The sequence below is a fragment of the Leucoraja erinacea genome, chromosome 17 (genome assembly GCF_028641065.1).
Source record: "Leucoraja erinacea ecotype New England chromosome 17, Leri_hhj_1, whole genome shotgun sequence".
Classification (NCBI taxonomy): Eukaryota; Metazoa; Chordata; class Chondrichthyes; order Rajiformes; family Rajidae; genus Leucoraja; species Leucoraja erinaceus.
In genome coordinates this window covers 36,606,335-36,625,573 of record NC_073393.1, presented here as the reverse complement: position 1 = coordinate 36,625,573, position 19,239 = coordinate 36,606,335, and the positions used below count along the sequence as shown (strand labels likewise).

At 41.2% G+C, this 19,239-nt stretch overlaps 1 protein-coding gene across 1 annotated transcript in view; it reads right to left on the bottom strand.

The window, feature by feature from the left end:
* LOC129705407 (putative leucine-rich repeat-containing protein DDB_G0290503) overlaps positions 1-19,239 on the bottom strand; it is a 558,220-nt gene that overhangs the window by 283,622 nt on the left and 255,359 nt on the right. The window contains exon 14 of the mRNA XM_055648958.1: positions 1,897-1,980. Within this exon, the coding sequence (XP_055504933.1) occupies positions 1,897-1,980 (84 nt within the window). The remainder of the gene's footprint in view (positions 1-1,896; positions 1,981-19,239) is intronic.

Sequence of the window (19,239 nt, the reverse complement as noted above, 5' to 3'; positions counted from 1 at the left end):
CAGTGGATCAGTTATATAAGCGTGAACAAGCATTGCATCAAAATGGAAGAATGGCTTTCCATTTTTCAAACCCTACATTTATGGAAAATCACCCAAGTAGAGCTGCTACTAGGCAATTCCTCCCGTGCCGACGCTGTTGGTACCCAAGGCATTTATGTATACGCGCTCAGCAATAAACGGTCCTCGACAAAGTGGGCTGAATACAAATCAAACATCTCAGGAAAAAAAAACTGCTACTTGGGGTTTATTATTGCAACGACTGAAGCTGCCGGTGTCTGCCACGATTATACTGTAAAACCAGGAGCAATTTCCAGCATATACACAGTTAAAATACTGCAAATCAGCTGCTAACGATAATATGCTGCTCCTCCACAGGGTACGCTGTTGCAGACCACAGCTGCTTGCTACACAGAACCTGTGATTGACATGCTCTTCATTCTTTAATGCACTATTCGTGCTGTAAAAATCATTGAAGCCCAGTTAATTGAGATGAAACTGAGTTTTTCATACTAAGACACAAGTATTGTTGAATAATGTCTTTGGCCTAATTTTTTTTAGTGCATGCATTGTTTATCCCTCAGGATAACATTATTTGTACAACAGTAAATCGCCAATGTTTCTTTAAAGTCTATGATGTATTTTAATGCTGCATCCCCCCCCACCCACCTTTTATTTTGCTGCAATATATATATATGTGAAATAAAACTTGTGTTTGATTTATTTTGTATTTTCTAAGATGCCACTGTTGCTATATGCCACAGAACCTTTACAGTTGGTGCCCAATGGCAAATTGCATCGAGACATGAGCCTGACTGATTTATTGTGGACACGTTTATTCGAGGTCAACATTCAAAGTCTGTAAATTTGCCAATGACCAGAAAATCCAGGCCATTATTTCTTTTTTTTTGTCTTTCATTTCTCCATGACATCTTTGTATGTAGATTCCATTTTGAAATGTGCAAAAATGTTCTTTCACTCTGGGACTACACTGAGTGAAATTAATCATTAGCAAATTGAGGAATTATGCACAGCAAGCTCTGGTGCTTTGAGAAAATTGTGAACAGTTTGAATTTGCAAGCAATGACGATGGTGATAGGTTGCAGTATGGATTTTGTCTGTGAAAAATGCATGAATATGCCTTTGTATATCATAATTATTGAAAATTTGAACATATTATGAACAATTTAAATTAAAGCAATCAGGTTATAAAACACCAACTTGAATTAATGGAGTATCTTAACACATAATGCATCTACAAATTAAAAAAACAATCGGACAGAAGCAAATTCTCAACCAAAGCTACTATCTATTGTTGTATTCACAATTCTAATTCCTTGTGGTTATCACCCAAACTGGAAGAAGCTTATGACAATCAGAAATGTGAGAATAGAGAAAATTTCACATATAATCCTCCCTTCTAATCATGAATCTGAAGAAAAGATCTACTTGGATCTGCACACCAAATTTAACATCCAAGGTAAAAAGGGGTTTAAAAAGGAATTAACGCATTATTGCAGTATTACAAACAACCAGTTGGTGGCTCTCTTTGACTATGTGTTTACACCTGCGTAACACTATGGCGTACAAGCTGTATAATTTCAAAATAAGGATCGTTAGAAATTTACAATGCTTACCAGACATTAAAACTGACTCTTAATGCAATGACTGTCTAGGAGACAGATCAGACCAGACAGCTGGACAAGACAATGAGGAGCACAGAGCATTAATCGTTATCAGAATACATGAAAACCTTTGTTTCATCAAATACCCAATTATTTCCTTCTCTGCTACAGCAAAAAGGAGACTAAATTCACCCACAATTATTATAAATGATAACAGAGAACCACATACCAAATGTATATTCTGATTTTCTAAGTGCCAATTTGTTGTTCATACCTCATTCATCGCAAGATTATATTTGGTTTTCATGGTTTTCACTTCGGCATCCACCTCTTCTAGCTGCAACTTAGTCTCTTCCGCCTGAAAGATGAATATTGAGTGCAAATTTAGAAAGATTACCTGTGCAGCAAGAAAACAGGGGTTCCCATGTTGTATTCCTTGCATGGTTGAGTTATTTTCTTAATTAAAGCCATTAATCAGATGATATGAAATTTTGGTACTGACACTATACATTGAGATCTGACAAATGTCCAAATGAAATCTATGATCCATATTGGCCCAGTCAAATACCCACACCAGCAAAAATTCAGGATTCGCAGAATCAAATTGGTGCCAATATTAGGTGATCTCAGCACCAATGACCATGCATTTATTCTTGGCTAATTACAAAAATTTTACAAATGAAAACATAATTATTCTGCTCAAATTATGATCAATAAATTGTGGTACACCGAAAATTGTTGTAAGAACAGATAAAGATGGAGCCTATAATGGAGTCATAAAGTTGTACAGTGCACAAATGAGCCTTTCAACCCACCTCATGTTTGCTGATATTTTTGCCCATCTAGCCTAATGCTATTTGCCCATTCAAGAATAGAATAGAATAGTTTATTTATTGTCATTGTAACATGAACCATGTACAACAAAATTTTAAAATGTCAGCCAGTCAGTGCACCATTCAAACATTTCTAAAAGCTAACGATACATACAGGGTAAAATATTTTAAAAAAGATAAACAACTAAAATAAATATCATGAAAATAGCACGCATAAACACCCAACCCTACATCCTTCTGTCGATTTCAGTGTACCACAGTCTACATTTAGTGCCTTTATAGCAGTGGGGTAAAAACTGTTTTTAAGTCTGTTTGCCCTTGTCCTTGTAGATCTGTACCGTCTGCCTGACGGCAACAGTTCAAACAGGGAGTGTCCGGGGTGGGAAATGTCCTTTATAATACTCTGGGATTTTTTGATGCAGCGGGAACTGTGTAAGTCCTCCAAGGTAAGGAGAGGGCAGCCAAAAATCCTCTGGGCGTTGTCAATGGCCCTCTGGAGCGCTTTCCTCTGAGCCGCTGTGCAGCTGGTGTACCACACGCATACACAGTATGTTAGGATGCTCTCAATGGAGCACCGATAAAAGGACAGCAGCAGTCTCTGAGTGATGTTATTCTTCCTGAGCACCCTCAGGAAGTGCAGTCTCTGCTGGACCTTTTTCAGCAGCGCAGAGGTGTTCACACTCCACGTCAGGTCCTCCTCAATATGGATTCCCAGGAAGCGGAAATCCGCCACCCTCTCCACACATGCCCCTTCTAGCCTTGCACATTTAAGTGCCTGTCTATGTCTCTCTTACAGGGATTGTGAATGACTCCTCCACCTCCTGGAGATTTCCAGATATCAACAATTCTGTATAAAACAAGACTTTCTCCTCGGATTTCCTCTAAAATCCCACCCCCTTCAGGTTCAAAGTCCGCACATTCCCGTTAGAGTGAAGAGCAAGGGGGCGTAAAGGGACCCTGGATGATGAATGGGTCCGATCCAGGCAGCTGGGATTAGGTGTATCCCTGGAGGAGTATAAGGGATTGTGGAGCATACTTTAGCAGGAAGTAAGAAGGACAAAAAGGGGGCAAGAGATAGCTCTGGCAGACTTACAAGGATGTTTCCAGAACTCGAGAGTCTGAGCTACAGGGAGAGGTTGGGCAGGCTAGGACTTCATTCCTTGGTGTGTAGGAAACTGAGGGGTGATCTGAGAGGTAACTTTTTCACACTGAGGGGTGGATATATGGATTGAGCTGCCAGAGGAAGTAGTTAGGCAGGTACAATAACAACATTTAAGACAGGTACATAGAAAGGAAAGGTTAAGAGGGATATGAGCAAAACACAAACAAAGGTGTGGCACAGTAGTGCAGCGGCAGAGTTGTTTTCCTTACACCGCCAGAGAACCGGGTTCGATCCTGACTATGAATACTATCTGTGCGGAGTTTGTACGTTCTCTAAACAAACAAAAATAGCTTGGATGGGGAATTTTGGTCAGCTTGGATGATTTGGATTCAAGGGCTTGTTTCTGTGCTACATAACTCTATGACTATGGGCGGTACGATGGCGTAGTGGTAGAACTACTGCCTTACAGCGCTAGAGACCCGGGTTCGATCCTGACTGTGGTTGCTGTCTGTACGGTGTTTGTACGTTCTCCCCATGACCTGTGTTGGTTTTCTCCGAGATCTTCGGTTTACTCCCACACTCCAAAGATGTACAGGTTTGGCTTGGTAAAATTGTATAAATGTAAAAAGCATTGTCCCTACTGTGTGTCGGGTAGTGTCAATGTGCGGGGATCGCTGGCTGCTGCTGACTCGATGGGCCGAAGGACCTGATTCTGCACTGTATCTCTAAACTAAACTAAAACTAAACTCTGACCTTAAATCTATACCCTCTTATTTTTGGAAATTAATCCTCTTATCATGGAAAAAAATATTGTGACTAAGCTATGTATACCTCTTATAATCGTATTTATCTCTATCACGTCACCCCTCATCCTCCTTCATTCCAGATAAAACAAACCCAGCCTGTCTAAATTCCCCACATAACTGAAGTCCTTTCATCCAGGCAACAACATGGTGAATCTCATCCGCATTGTCTGTGGTGCAACCTCGTCCTTCCTGTAATGTGGCAACCAGAATTGCACGCCATACTCCAAGATACTTCTAACTAGAGTCTGTAACAATGCAATATAACATCACAACATTGATATTCTATGCCTCGATCTAGAAGGCATGCGCTGCCTTCACCACCCGATCCACAAGTGTTGCCTCTTTCAGGCAACAATTGACTTGAACCCCAATGTCCCTCTGTTCATCAGCATTCTTTCGGGCACTATCTTTACTGTATTTGTCCTTCCTCGATTCGACTTTCCAAAATGCTTTACCGTGCATCTGTTCTCATTACATTTCAGCTAACTAATTCTATGCCAAGCTCTCTGTCTGATCAATATCTTGGTGTGGCCTAAGACAGTATTATATGCTATTCCCAACACCACCAACTTTTGTGAAAATGAATGATCATGGGCAAGGGATGGGTAGAGGTGCTGTAATGGAGTCATACAGCATGGAAGCAGGCCCTTCAGCCCAACTTACCCATGCTGTTTCAAGATACCCCATCCACCCTAGTCCCACCTATCACTCTAAATCTTTCCTATTAATGTTGTTTAAATGTTGCTATAGTACCTGCCTCAACTATCTCCTCAATGGCAGTTCAAAAAGTTGCCAATCAGGTTACTATTCAATATTTCCGCACTCACCTTAAACCTATGTTTCCCTGGTTCTTGATTCCACTATACTGGGTAACAGACAGTGCATAAACCCATTCTATTCACCTCATAATCTTACACATCTCTATAACATCACTCCTCATCCTCCTACATGTCATAGAATAAAGTCCTAGCCTGCTCAACCTCTTCCTATAGCTCAGGCCCTCAAGTCTGGCAACATCCTCATAAATCTTCTCTGCACTCTTTGCAGGTTAACCACATTCTTCCTATAGCAGGTCCTGTCCTGGTTTGACTTCACACAATGTAACCCAAGCCCTTACCTACAATAAACTCCATTAACCATTCCTCAGCCCACTTGCCCAATTAATCAAGATCCTGCAGTAATGTTTGATAACCATCTTCGCTATCTACGATACCAGCCACTTTAGTGTCATCTGCAAACTTACTAATCACGTTCTCTACATCCAAATCATTGATCTGCCCTTTGGTGAAGATGCGCTCGAGGTATGAAGTTGACCAGTGGTTATTGTATTTTATGTTGAAAAAGGAACATCCATTTTCAAATGTATAGCCGTGAAAAAGAACAGAATTTTGCAACTGAATTTCTAGGCAAATGTTTCACAACTGCCTCATTCAAATTCTTTGGTTTAATGAGGTTAATTTGAAAGATTAAGATTTCTCTGAACTGTCATGATTAAAGATAACATGCAAATTTAGTCTCTTTATCATAACAAAAAGCACGAAATTTTGAGTAATACATTTTCTGAAATAGCACAGATGTTTTACCTACCAACACCATATTATAATGATATTCATGATTAGCTACATCCAAATAGTCCAATAAAGATGGGTCAGATGCTGTCATAAAGTCTGGACAGTTTACTAATTTTTAATAACGTTTAGGTAACAGGTTCAGGCAATTTCTAAATTGATAGAATTTAGAAGATTGAGAGGGGATCTTATAGAAACTTACAAAATTCTTAAGGGGTTGGACAGGCTAGATGCAGGAAGATTGTTCCCAATGTTAGGGAAGTCCAGGACAAGGGGTTACAGCTTAAGGATAAAGGGGAAATCCTTTAAAACCGAGATGAGAAGAACTTTTTTCACGCAGAGAGTGGTGAATCTCTGGAACTCTCTGCCACAGAGGGTAGTTGAGGCCAGTTCATTGGCTATATTTAAGAGGGAGTTAGATGTGGCCCTTGTGGCTAAGGGGATCAGGGGGTATGGAGAGAAGGCAGGTACGGGATACTGAGTTGGATGATCAGCCATGATCATATTGAATGGCGGTGCAGGCTCGAAGGGCCGAATGGCCTACTGCACCTAATTTCTATGTTTCTATGTTTCTATGATATTTTTAATTAATGTGAAAGAACTTTAAGGCAGAGAAGGCCATTTAAACCATAGTATGAGGGGTGTCTTAAGAACTGCAATCCAGCCAAATCTCACTTTTCAGCCCTTGGCCTGTAACTGTTTAGGTCAAATTAATCTTTTAAATTGAATAGAGTTTCTGCCTCTGCTACCTCTCCAGATCCTCACCATCCCACATCTCCCCTCAAACCTTCTGCTAATTAAAATTTGACCACTGGTTTTCAACCTCTTTGCAAAGGGAAGTGATCACAGAAACACAGAAATCAGGAGCATACTGTTTGTTATGATGGCTCTTAAAAAACCTGCAATTCTATTCAAAGAAGAACACATTTTCCCAGAGCCCTAGCCAATATTGCCTAAAAGCTGTATCAGCAAGAATATATTAGCTTACATAGTCTGTCTGGTATAATTACAGCATTGACCCCTTATCCTAGTCACTAGACTTTAACATTTTAATATTTCAAGGGCTTTGAATTATAGCCAATCCAACAGATAACATATTGTTCTTATAACTAATTCCAGAAATATACTTGATGTACATTTCCCTAGTTTTGCTGCAAAACATTGCAAAGAATAAGGTGCAATGTGATATGAATGCATCACTTGTATTAATCATTTTTAATAGTAAACATATTATATTTTCATTTTGTAATGTGCTGATGTTTACCATGTTGATTTCCAAATTAAAATGTGTTGAACGGAAAAGGGAACTAAGTATGCAGTGCATGAATCTCTAAAATGTTTGGAATCAGAGTGAAATTAAAAAGTAAAAGTAAACAGAATATTAGGATGTTTAGGCAAGTTCTACCCAATACAAAACAAAGAGTGTGATCATGTCCCTTCAAAAGTCATTGGTTGGAGTTACTGAGAATACGTCCATTCTGTGCCCACGTACCCCCCTCCCTCCATTTATTCACAAAAGTGATTAATTTAAATATTTGTTTAACAAAGAACTGCAGATGCTGGAAAAATCGAAGGTAGACAAAAATGCTGGTGAGGCAGCATCTATGGAATGAAGGAATAGGTGACATTTCGGGTCGAGACCCTTCTTCAGACTGATGTTAACTTAATTAAAACTGCAATAGATTTGAATTAAGAACAGATATGTAAATTATATTTGCATACGGTTTTTTTTGCAGAGGGCCAGAGGTTCTAGAACATGTTGATTAGTCATATAGTGAACACAAGTATTTCCTAAGCCTTTAAAAGGGAAATGGACAAGTTATCGCCTTATGTTGATGATGTAGTGCACAAATGTATTTGGGATGTTTAGCCATAAAACTCATGGCTACATTTGTATTCTGCAACTCATGAACATTTGAAGGATTTGGAGAGGAATTTCGCAGCATCCAAACTTTGCATCTGTTTTTGTGTGATCCTAAGAGATTGCAAGCCTGGATTCAGCCCATGATGTTTAGTTATAATGGCTGATCTGATGGACCAGTCTGTCTTTTCCTATGTCATTCGTCACATTTTCTTATGGTGTTCATTGTAAATACATTTGTTCAGAAAACATTGACTTATGTACTATGGTGACAGTTGAATGCCTATTGGACTAGGATCATGTTTACACTGTTTTAGATAAAAGAACACAAATGCCCAGAAATATTAGGGCACCCAAGACAGTGCACTAGAACTCTGTAGCTTCAGGCTCAAATGGTTGTTCAATTATTGGCCCTGCCTTGGATGTTAAGCATTTGATACCTTTGTAGCAGACAATGTATTGCCATTCTGCCCCATCCTTCCTATAGCAGGGTAACCAAGAATCAACACAATACTCCAAATGCGGTCTCACCAACATCTCGTACAACTGTAACATAACATTCCAGCTTCTATACTCAATACCTTGCCTGATGACAGCCAATGCACCAAAAGCTTTCTTGACCACTCTATTTACCTGTGATGCCACTTTCTTGGAAATATGTACCTGTATCCCTTGATGCCTCTGCTCGGCAACCCTCCCCAGAGCCCTGCCATTCACTGTGAAAGTCCTGTCCTGGTTTGACTTCTTAAAATGCAACACATCGCATCTGCATTAACCATTCCCCAGTCTACTTGCCCAACTGATCAAGATCCTACTGAAATTCAAAGATACCCAAGTAGGTAGTGGTGGGTTGGTAGTCAACATCAGAGGGGCAGCAGTGTTAATGACAGTGTTTAGGGGAGGGAATTATCACATATTGTTTTGGAGAAGCAAAAGGATGAGGATAATGTAAATTCAGATCGCTCAGATGTTTGGCTGGAGAAGGGCATATATACATGTAGAAGACAATGTCCTTTTGGTGCAATAGTGATGCCCGCAAGGATCTAAGTAATACACGCATCCTGAAAATCTTCCAGTTTGCTGTAGTGCTAGGCTGGTAATGTTGCTCCATGTGGTAAGAAGTGCACTACGGTATAGTGAAATGTCCTTTAGTATGCTCAAAAAGAAATAAAAGAATACATGTTAGGGACATCACCCTGTGTGCTCCGGATACTAAAATAATGTCTGGGGCAAAGGGTGATTGACACATGGAAGAATGCAGTCAATATTCCCATTAGTGCCATGCAGCATAATCACTGCAGCATGATCACAGTTGTGATTTCCTCTGGGTAAAAGTTCTATTCAAATTGCACAGCATTTAAAAAAAAACTAATTTTTCTTCCTTCAACATTTCTCAAATCATCCCTTATCCATTACATTAAATCCCTAAAAGCCCATAAAACCAACATACATAGACAGCCAACTATCTCTCATACTCGTATCCTAATTTCTAATGCTTTTCTAAGTAGTCTGTCAGAATATCTGTAGACAAGGATTAATGTAGATATAGCCATAATTTAGCCATAGCCATATTGCAGTATGTTTCATTGTCACTGACTTTAATATTTTTTTGTCCGTAGAAAATATCAGACTAAGTACTTTTTGTGAGAATACCGTGTACAGTTGTAAAGCTCTATTCTAGTAGTTTCCTACAGGACAAGACACAAAGTGCTGGAGTAGCTCAGCGGGTCAGGCAGCATGTCTGGAGAATGTGGATAGGCAATGTTTTGGGGTCGGACCCTTCTTCAGATCCGAATCATCACATGTCTATGTTCTCCTGAGATGCATGACCAGCTGAGTTACTCCAGCACATTGGGTCTTTTTTTTTTTAAAGCCAGCATATGCAGTGCCTGGTGTCCAGTTTACTACAGCCTTGTACACGGTACAGAATAGATTTGCCGAGAGAACACCAGGAATAGGTAAATCATAACTGCAAACATTTGCCTGGTGTATTGCACATTATGAATAATTTTGATCATGGAAGTTGATTTCTTTATTTGTCTCAGCCAAATTAATAACCAGAAAGATTTATTTTTTTGAGAATGGAAATCACATGGTTTTTGCTGGTTTAAGAACATGTATATACTGAGATGTACAAGGCACTACATATGTATATATTAAATAGACCAGGGGGGATCAATCCCTCTCTACACATGTAACGACACTGGAATTTACAAGAATGAGAGGGGATCATATAAAATTATTAGGGGTTTGGACAAGCTAGATCCAGGAAACATGTTCCCGATGTTGGGGGAGTCCAGAACCAGGGCCCACAGTTTAAGAATAAGGGGTAGGCCATTTAGAACTGAAATGAGGAAAAACATTTTCACACAGAGTTGTGAATTTGTGGAATTCTCTGCCTCAGAAGGCAGTGGAGGCCGATTCATTGGATGCATTCAAAAGAGAATTAGAAAGAGCTCTTTGGGCTAGCGGAATCAAGGGGTATGAGGAGAAGGCAGGAATGGAGTACTGATTGTGGATGAGCAGCCATGATCACATTGAATGGCGGTGCTGGCTCGAAGGGCCGAATGGCCTACTCCTGCTCCTATTGTTTATGTATCTATGTAAGTGGAAAGGAAAAACGTACAGAATATTTTCTATTGATAAATTTTAAAATACTCATAAAAAAACAAAGGGTTTAGAAAATTTAGTTAATGGGAGGAATAGGAAAAAATGGATCGTCAGTTAGTTGATGCATTGTGACTGGGTCAGAGAGCTTTCTTTGTTACAATTTCTTTAGCTCAGCAAAACCTACTTTCAACATAATTTGCAGGGGAATCTCATTGAATTAATTTTGTTTACTGAAGATGTCTGTTATATATGTCTATTGGTTTTAAAAAAACGTACCCCCACCTTAATCCCTACAGATGGAAGGCTAGGTAAGATATGCATAATTCAGCCAAGGTCCAGGGATAGGCTATGCCTTCTACTGTGACAAGACTTAATAAGAAAAACAGTTTGTATCTTAAAATGTCAGAGAGCAGGTGAAAGGAACAGAGGCAACATCCATATAGCCCACTTTCTATTTCCTTTGTGAATGCTGATATTGAAGCATGCTTCAAAAGATTTTACTGAGGAAGGAGGTCTTCCATGTAATAGACAAAAGGTACTAAGGACAGCTAACAAGGATAAATAGGTGGCCTGGGAAGTCAGAGTCAATTTCAACATGACTACTTAATGCTTTTAAAAATGTTATTATCTTACTAGATTAAGCAATGTAATAGGAGGCAGTTATACTTTTTATGCATTTACTGATCTAAACCTGCCCCTTAATTTACTATACATCTGAAAAGATAATGTGATGCCCTATATGGCCTTACTCATCCTTCACCTATGATTATCCTTTCATTTGCATGATTAAGTGTATTTAACACACCAGTGTCCATGGAGAATGTATTTACTCGTTGCATGCACCTGTTTTCATGCCTATGTGGGCAGCATGACAACACCAGCTTTCTGCAAAAGACTATTTTCAATTTTTATATTGCCCCTTTAGAGACCAATGTGCAACAATTGAGGTTACTGGAAATGTGCACCCTCCAAAAACTGTAACCTCCTTTGCCATTCTGCTCCGGGGAGGGGTGCGACAGGTCATAATACATGAAACTTGGTTGTGGCATTCTGATTTTAACAGCATTAAATTAATTTTCACTGGCCTCTATTTAATGCCTTTTGAAATGTTAAGCAAGTTGGGGTTTTTTATGCAAGATAATAGTTCCCAATACTCTGGACTGTGCAAAAATGTCAGAGCAAGTGTCTGAGGAAGGGTTCTGACCATTAACATCCCATTGAGTATAGAAGCTGGGATGTAATGTTAAAATTGTACAAGGCATTGGTGAGACCAAATCTGGAGTATGGTGTACAATTTTAGTCGCCCAATTATAGGAAGGATGTCAACAAAATAGAGAGAGTACAGAGGAGATTTACTAGAATGTTGCCTGGGTTTCAACAACTAAGTTACAGAGAAAGGTTGAATAAGTTAGGTCTTTATTCTCTGGAGCACAGAAGGTTAAGGGGGGACTTGATAGAGGTCTTTAAAATGATGAGAGGAATAGACAGAGTTGATGTGGATCAGCTTTTCCCTTTGAGAATAGGGAAGATTCAAACAAGAGGACATGACTTCAGAATTAAGGGACAGAAGTTTATGGGTAACATGAGGGGGAACTTCTTTACTCAGAGAGTGGTAGCGGTGTGGAATGAGCTTCCAGTGGAAGTGGTGGAGGCAGGTTCGTTGGTATCATTTAAAAATAAATTGGATAGGCATATCGATGAGAAGGGAATGGAGGGTTATGGTATGAGTGCAGGCAGGTGGGACTAAGGGAAAAAAGATGTGCGGCACGGACTTGTAGGGCCGAGATGGCCTGTTTCCGTGCTGTAATTGTTATATGGTTATATTCATGTTCTCCAGTTACTGCCTGACATACTGAATTATTCCAGTACTTTGCCTTTTTTTTATAAAGCAGCATCTGCAGTTCCCTGTGTCTGCCATTTTTACTCTTTCCTTTACTAAAGTCACTTAACTAAATTCCGAGGAACATTCATTTAAGGCAATTTGAGAGTACACTGGAGGTATAGAGTATGTAATCAAAAGCAGCAAGGTCCAAGACGGAGTTGACTGGCGGGATCAGACTATATTTCTCCTGGTTGGTTCTGGTCTCCCTGATTTTTTTTTTTTTAAAGTATCTTTGAATGACATGTGCAGGTGATATTGGTTGGAATTTCAGTTTAACATCATTAGAGAGTTAGAGAGAGTCGTACAGCATGGAAACTCTAAACCTAAACTTTCCATCCATGTACCTGTCTAAATGTTTCTTAAACATTGCGATGGTACCTACCGCAACTACCTCCTCTGGCATGATACCTTTCTTGTTAATTTAAGGGATTTGGGGGAAATTCCATTTGTTGATTAACATTATTTTTTTCAAATATATATATATATATATATATTTGAAAAAAATAATGTTAATCAACAAATATATATATATAGAATGTAGAATTTTGTGGATTTTCTCTACTTTCCTTCTTAAACTAGGAAACGGCACTGACTGTGTATGAAGGAACTGCAGAAGCTGGTTTACACTGAAGATACACAAAATGCTGAAGTAACTCAGCGGAACAGGCAGCATTTCTGGAGAGAAGGAATGGGCAACGTTTCGGGTTGAGATCATTCTTCAGAGTCTGAAGAAGGGTCTCGACCTGAAACATCACCCATTCCTGCTCTTCAGAGATACTGCCTGTCCCACTGAACAACACAGGCTGCTCTCCAGTCCTCTGGACCTCACCTATGGCTAGGGTAGATACAAAGATCCTCATCAAGGCCCATGCAATCTACTCTTTTGCCCTTCTCAATAAACCTGGGATACATCCCATCAGGACCTGAAAGGTCCCCAACACCACCTTGATCTGAAAATATCAGAGCATATTATTATACCCCACTCTGATCATTATCTCCAATGTCCTTCTCCTTGGTGAATAAAGATGCAAAGCACTTGTTTCGTTGCTCACCAACAACCTCTGACTCTAAACATAGATTCCCTCCTTTATACTTGAGACGTCCTACCTTCTCCGTGGTTATCTTCTTTTTAATGTACATAAAAAGCCTCGGATTTTCTTTAATCCAACTCACCAATGACATATCTGGGCCCCATTTTGCCCACCTGAGATCTTTCTTGCTTGTTTTATATTCCTAAAAAGCCTCACCTGCTTTCAGCTTTCTAAAAGTTACATACACTTCCTTTTTCTTTTTGACCAAATGTACAACCTTTGGTCATCCAAGGTTCCCTTACCTTGCTATTATCATCCCTCCTCCTTACTGGAACATGCTGATCCTGAACACTGGTCAGCTGGCTTTTAAATTATTATCACATGTCAGATGTAGACTTCCCACCAATAACAAATGTTCCCAATTTACTCTCCCTAAGTCCTGCCTAACAATGCTGTAATCCCCAAGATCCAGATCCGGGCTCATCAGGTCCAGTATGGTGCCTCCTCAAGTTACACTATCCACATAATGTTTCATACAGAGACATATGAATTGTTGCATTTTGGGAAGTCTAAAAGAACAGGATCTATACAGTGAATGGCAGAGCTCTGGGGAGGGTTGTAGAGTATAGAGATCTAGGAGTGCAGGTACATAGTTCCTTCAAAGTGGCCTCACTGGTAGATAAGGTGGTCAAAAAGGCTTAAGAGTATTGAATATAGAAGTTGGGAGGTTCATGTTACAGTTGTATGGGACACTGGTGAGGTCACATTAAGAGTTTTGTGTTCAGTTTTGTTCACCAGGTTATAAGAAAGATGTTGTCAAGCTCGAAAGGGTGTAGAGAAGATTTACAAGGATTCTGCCAGGACTCTAGAGCCTGAGCTATAGGGAGAGCTTGAACAGGCTAGGACTTTATTTCTTGGAAAACAGGAGGATGATGGGTGATCTTATAGAGATGTACAAGATCGAGAGAGGAATAGATAAGGTAAACGCACAGTGCGTTTTGCCCAGAATAAGGGAATTGAGCTAGAGGACATAGGGTTAAGGTGAGGGGGGAAAGATTTAACAGATACCTGAAGGGTAACTATTTTTTAGGCAAAGGGTGTCGAGTATCTGGAATGAGCTGCTGGAGGAGGTAGTTGAGGCAGGTACTCATAACGTTTAAAGAGACATTTGGACAGGTACGTGGGTAGGATTGGTTTAGAGGGATATGGGAGAAGCACGGGCAGGTGGGGCTAGTGTACGTGGAGCATGTTGGTCGGCATAGGCAAGCTGGGCCAAAGTGCCTGTTTCCATGCTGTATGACACTATGACATGACTTCTACACCATGGCCATAGCATCATAGTTCCAAGCACTGATCAAGGCTCTAAATTCATCTGCTTTACCCCATAATACTCCTTGCATTGATATAAACACATTTCAGCCCATCTGGACACAAAGTGCTGGAGTAACTCAGCAGGTCAGGCAGCATCTCTGGAGAAGGATGACGTTTCGTGTCGAGACCCTTCTTCGGTCTGATCCATGACTTGTCAATTAGTCCTTCCATTAGCTAAGTTTCTAGTCTTGTTCTTATTGCCCTGCCTCTGTAGTTAAAACCCGAGTACCACTAGCAGATCTCCCTGCAAGGATATAGGTCCCCCTTCAATTCAGGTGCAACCCATCCTTCTTGTACATGTCATCTCTTCCCCAAGAGATCCCAGCAGTCCAAAAATAAGTGATCTTTATAGCAGAACTTTTTAATTTATAAGACTCCCTCTTTTCTGGGTTCTGTGTTTACTTAAAAAAAATCAGTTCTCTGCAATGCTTTAGGCATATTCCTATGTCAAAAGTAATTCACAAAACTATTGGCAAGACATTGATTAAGCACAGGGACTGAAGAAAGGTCCCTGCCTGACCCGCTGAGTTACTCCAGCAATTTGTATCTTTCTTTGTAAACCAGCATCTGCAGTTCCTTGTTTCTACACTCGGCAAGGAAACATCTCTGCTTATATTTTTGTATAAGATGCACATGAAAACCATTCTGCGGATGGTTTGAAGTGTTTGCACTGATTTCTAACAGGTGATATACCATCAGGCAAACGAACCATGCACTTCTTGTCACAATTCACACTGGTGGCAATTCCTGACATATAATGGAATCATCAACAATGTTTTGGGCCTACCAACAAAAAAATAGATTGAGGGAATATGACCAGCAACCTTATTAACAGTGAAACTTGAAATACCTCACATAACAAGTATGGAATCATCACCCACTTGCCTGTGTTTGACCCATATCCCTCTAATCCTTTCCAATTATTGTACCTGTACAAATGTTTCCCTTGGGAGATTAATTAACAAGCGCTGTCATTTTGCAAGTAGGCAGCCCTAAAGTTGACTGCACCAATCTACAGTAGGTACTGAGACAAAACTTCTACAATAAATCCTCAACATTTGGATTCCACAAGGATGCGCTCTCAGCCCCCTTCTTTACTCCTTGTACACCCACGTTTGTGCAGCCATGAACAAATCCAATTCAATTTACATATTTGCAGATGACACTAGAATTGTGGGCTGGATATCAAATAATGATGAGATGGAGTACTGGATGGAGATTGAGAACCTCGTGTCCTGGTGTCGAAACAGCAACCTTTCTCTCAATGTCAGCAAGACGAAGGAGATAGTGTTCGACTTCAGGAAGTGAAGCGGTACACATTCCCCAGTACGCAAAAGTAGATATGGTTGAAAGCTTCAAATTCCAAGGAGTCAATATCACCAACAACCTGTCCTGGGTGACTCATATTGAAGCAATGGCCAAGAAAGCACACCAACGCCTCGACTTTCTTAGAAAGCTTAGGAAGTTTGGTATGTCCCCAACAACTAATACCAACTTCTACAGATGCGCTGTAGAAAACACTTTATCTGGATGCATCACAGCTGTTTGGGAACAGCCCCATCCAAGACCGCAAGAAATTGCTGAGAATTGTGGATGCAGCCCAAACCATCACGCAAACTAACCTCCCTTCTATTGACTCTGTTTACACCTCCCGCTGCCTCGACAACGTCACCAGCATAATCAAGGACGAGTCGCACCCCGGCCACTGCCTCTTCTACCATTGGGCAAAAAGTATAGAAGTATGAAAATGCACACCTTCAGACAGTTTCTTCCTAGCTGTAATCAGATAACTAGAGAGCAGTCCTGAATAATTCTTTGCAATAGAGCAGCATGGTGGTGCAGCGGTAGAGTTGCTGCCTTACAGTGCCAGAGACCCAGGCTCGATCCTGACTACGGGTGCTGTCTGAATGGAGTTTGTACGTTCTCCCCGTGTCCGCGTGGGTTTTCTCCGAGATCGGTTTCCTCCCACACTCCAAAAACGTACAGGTTTGTAGGTAAATTGGAATGGTATAAAGTGAATTGTCCCTAGTGTGTGTAGGATAGTATTAATGTGTGGGGATCGTTGGTCGGTGCGGACTCGGTGGGCCAACGGCCCTATTTCCGCATGTATCTCGAAACTAAACTAAACTACTATCTATCTTATTGAAGACCCTCGGACTATCTTTGATCGGACTTTACTGGCTTTATCTTACACTAAATGTTATATTTCCTTTATCATGTAACTGTACACTTTAGATGGGTCGATTGTAATCATGTCTTTCCGTTGACTGGTTAGCATACAATGAAAGCTTTTCACTTACCTCAGTACATGTGACAATAAACAACAGACTATGACTATGAGATCTGAGACGTTGATCAGTACTGCAGCAATTTCCTGTATGTAACTCATTCATGACTTGGGGCCTGTCCAGGTCTCTCCGTGGGATGAAAGGAGCAGAAGGAAAGTACTAAGACCCAACATTGCAACTATTAATCCCAAATTTACCTGACCCAAATTCTCCTGCTTTTCCTTTACTTTCTGCATTTCTCTCCTTCAGTTTCCCTTGTCTCCCAAGACCACCCCTTGTCTTGCCCTTGTCTCCCAACACCACCCCTTGTCTTGCCCTTGTCTTCCTACGCCATCCCGTCCCTACCCAACCCCATCAGTTTCCCTTGTCTCCATAGCAGGCCTTATAGACAGCAGGCTAGATGCAAATGAGAGTGCAGCTTAGAGTTCAATCACCATCAGCTGTTCACATACAAGCAAGTCATCTACTAACGCTTTTTAATGTGAAAACAATCATGACAGTGATATCTTAAAGTAAGGGCATTCCAATTGATAACACTCTTTTTGGCGATAAACCAAAACCTATCTCCCATTAAGTGCATCAAAAAGCAGGAGAAATCCAATTTCTGGACCACTTCGCTATAAACAAGAATTATTTAAAAGACATTAAAGGGACAGATGAAGACAAAGGTTAAACACTGAAAAAACGTTCTAGTATCATTAACCACATCTTAAATTCAATGGCACTATGGAAAGACAAAAAAGGTATTTCACAGCATCAGGCTGCCAAAAGCATAGCACTGCCAGTGGAATTGGTATATATCATGCAGGAACATGGCAGCCTATCTGCACACAAGCTTTTGCAACCAGTGTGATAACATCCAAAATGAATTTTCAAATGAATCTTAATCTGGCCCACACTCAATGTAGCCCCATGCTAAGTTGCAGTTGCATTTATCCTTTGCTCCAAATGCACATCTGGCATTGTGACCATTCATGCTGCCAGAAGGCATTTTCGCCATTATCAAATGTCTGATGATCAGAGCCATTTAGAAACAGGCTAGACTAAGTGGGACCTGTTGGGTCCCATTCACAGGGGAGGCCTGGTCCCCCCAACGTAACCCATTCCTCAACGCAATATTCCACCACTCAGGAGAGGGGGTGGAGGGGAGGGGGGTTGTGGTGGAGGGGGTGGTGGGGGAGCAGGTGTGGAGGGTGGAGTGTGGGGAAGGGGGTGTGCAGGAAGTGGGGGGGGGTTGGGAAGGGGGTTGTGGGGAATGGGGGGGTGTGGGGGGGGGGGGGGGGGGGGAATGGGGGTGAGGGGGGTGGGGGTTGCGGGGGAAGGGGGGTGTGGAGGAGAAGGGGGGTGTGGAGAAGGGGGGGTGTGGGAAGGGGGGGTGTGTGGGGAAGGGGGGGTGTGGGGAAAAGGGGGGGGGGGGGGTGTTAGAAAGGGGAGGGGTGTTAGAAAGGGGAGTGAGGGGGGAGGAGGAAGGGGGATTGCAGCAGACGCAGATCGCACTCTGCTCAACCCGCACCTTCAGCTTTCAGCCTCCCTCTGCAGATCCCGATCCCACTCCGGCTTCACTCAGAGGCTTCCGGTTCAACTCAGCAGCTTCCGGCTGGTCATGCTGGTCTCCGCAGAAGCAGTCCTCAGGCTGCGCGCTCCCCGCAGGCTACACACTCTGCACGGGCTGCCCATCACAATGTGCCCCCTTCAGCTTTTTATTCTCCTCTCCGCGTTATTGACAGCGGGTTCTGGAAGGGGCGATTTTTAAACCTTCATAACCTTTGTACTATTTCACCGATCGGAACAAAACTTATTTGGCTTGCAGCAGAGGAGAATGGTGAGTAAGGTGGCGAAAAATCGTAGCGCTATGGGGGATCGTATTTGCGCAAATTTATTTACAACGCAGATCGGAAGTGGTCAAGATGAGAGATTTAGTAATACCATAGATGAGAAAAATTAACAAATGAATAAAAAAGGTTATTGGAAGTAATAAATTCACTGAACGTAAAATAATATGAAAACTTTAACATTAATTAAAATATAGCAAAAGCAAACCATCTACCTTCACTTGTCTTGTTTAGTGACTCCATTGAAATGAATGGGCCATGGTAGAATCATCAGCATAAACAGCTGATTAAGTTATAGAACATTTCTTGAATTAGTGGCAAGTCTGGAGCAGAGCGAGGTCAGATCTGCCTGCATCTGATCACTGGTATATTCCATAGTTTTGAACTGCAGTGCACAGTGCACTGCAGAGGGTGGTGAAAATTGCCCAACGCA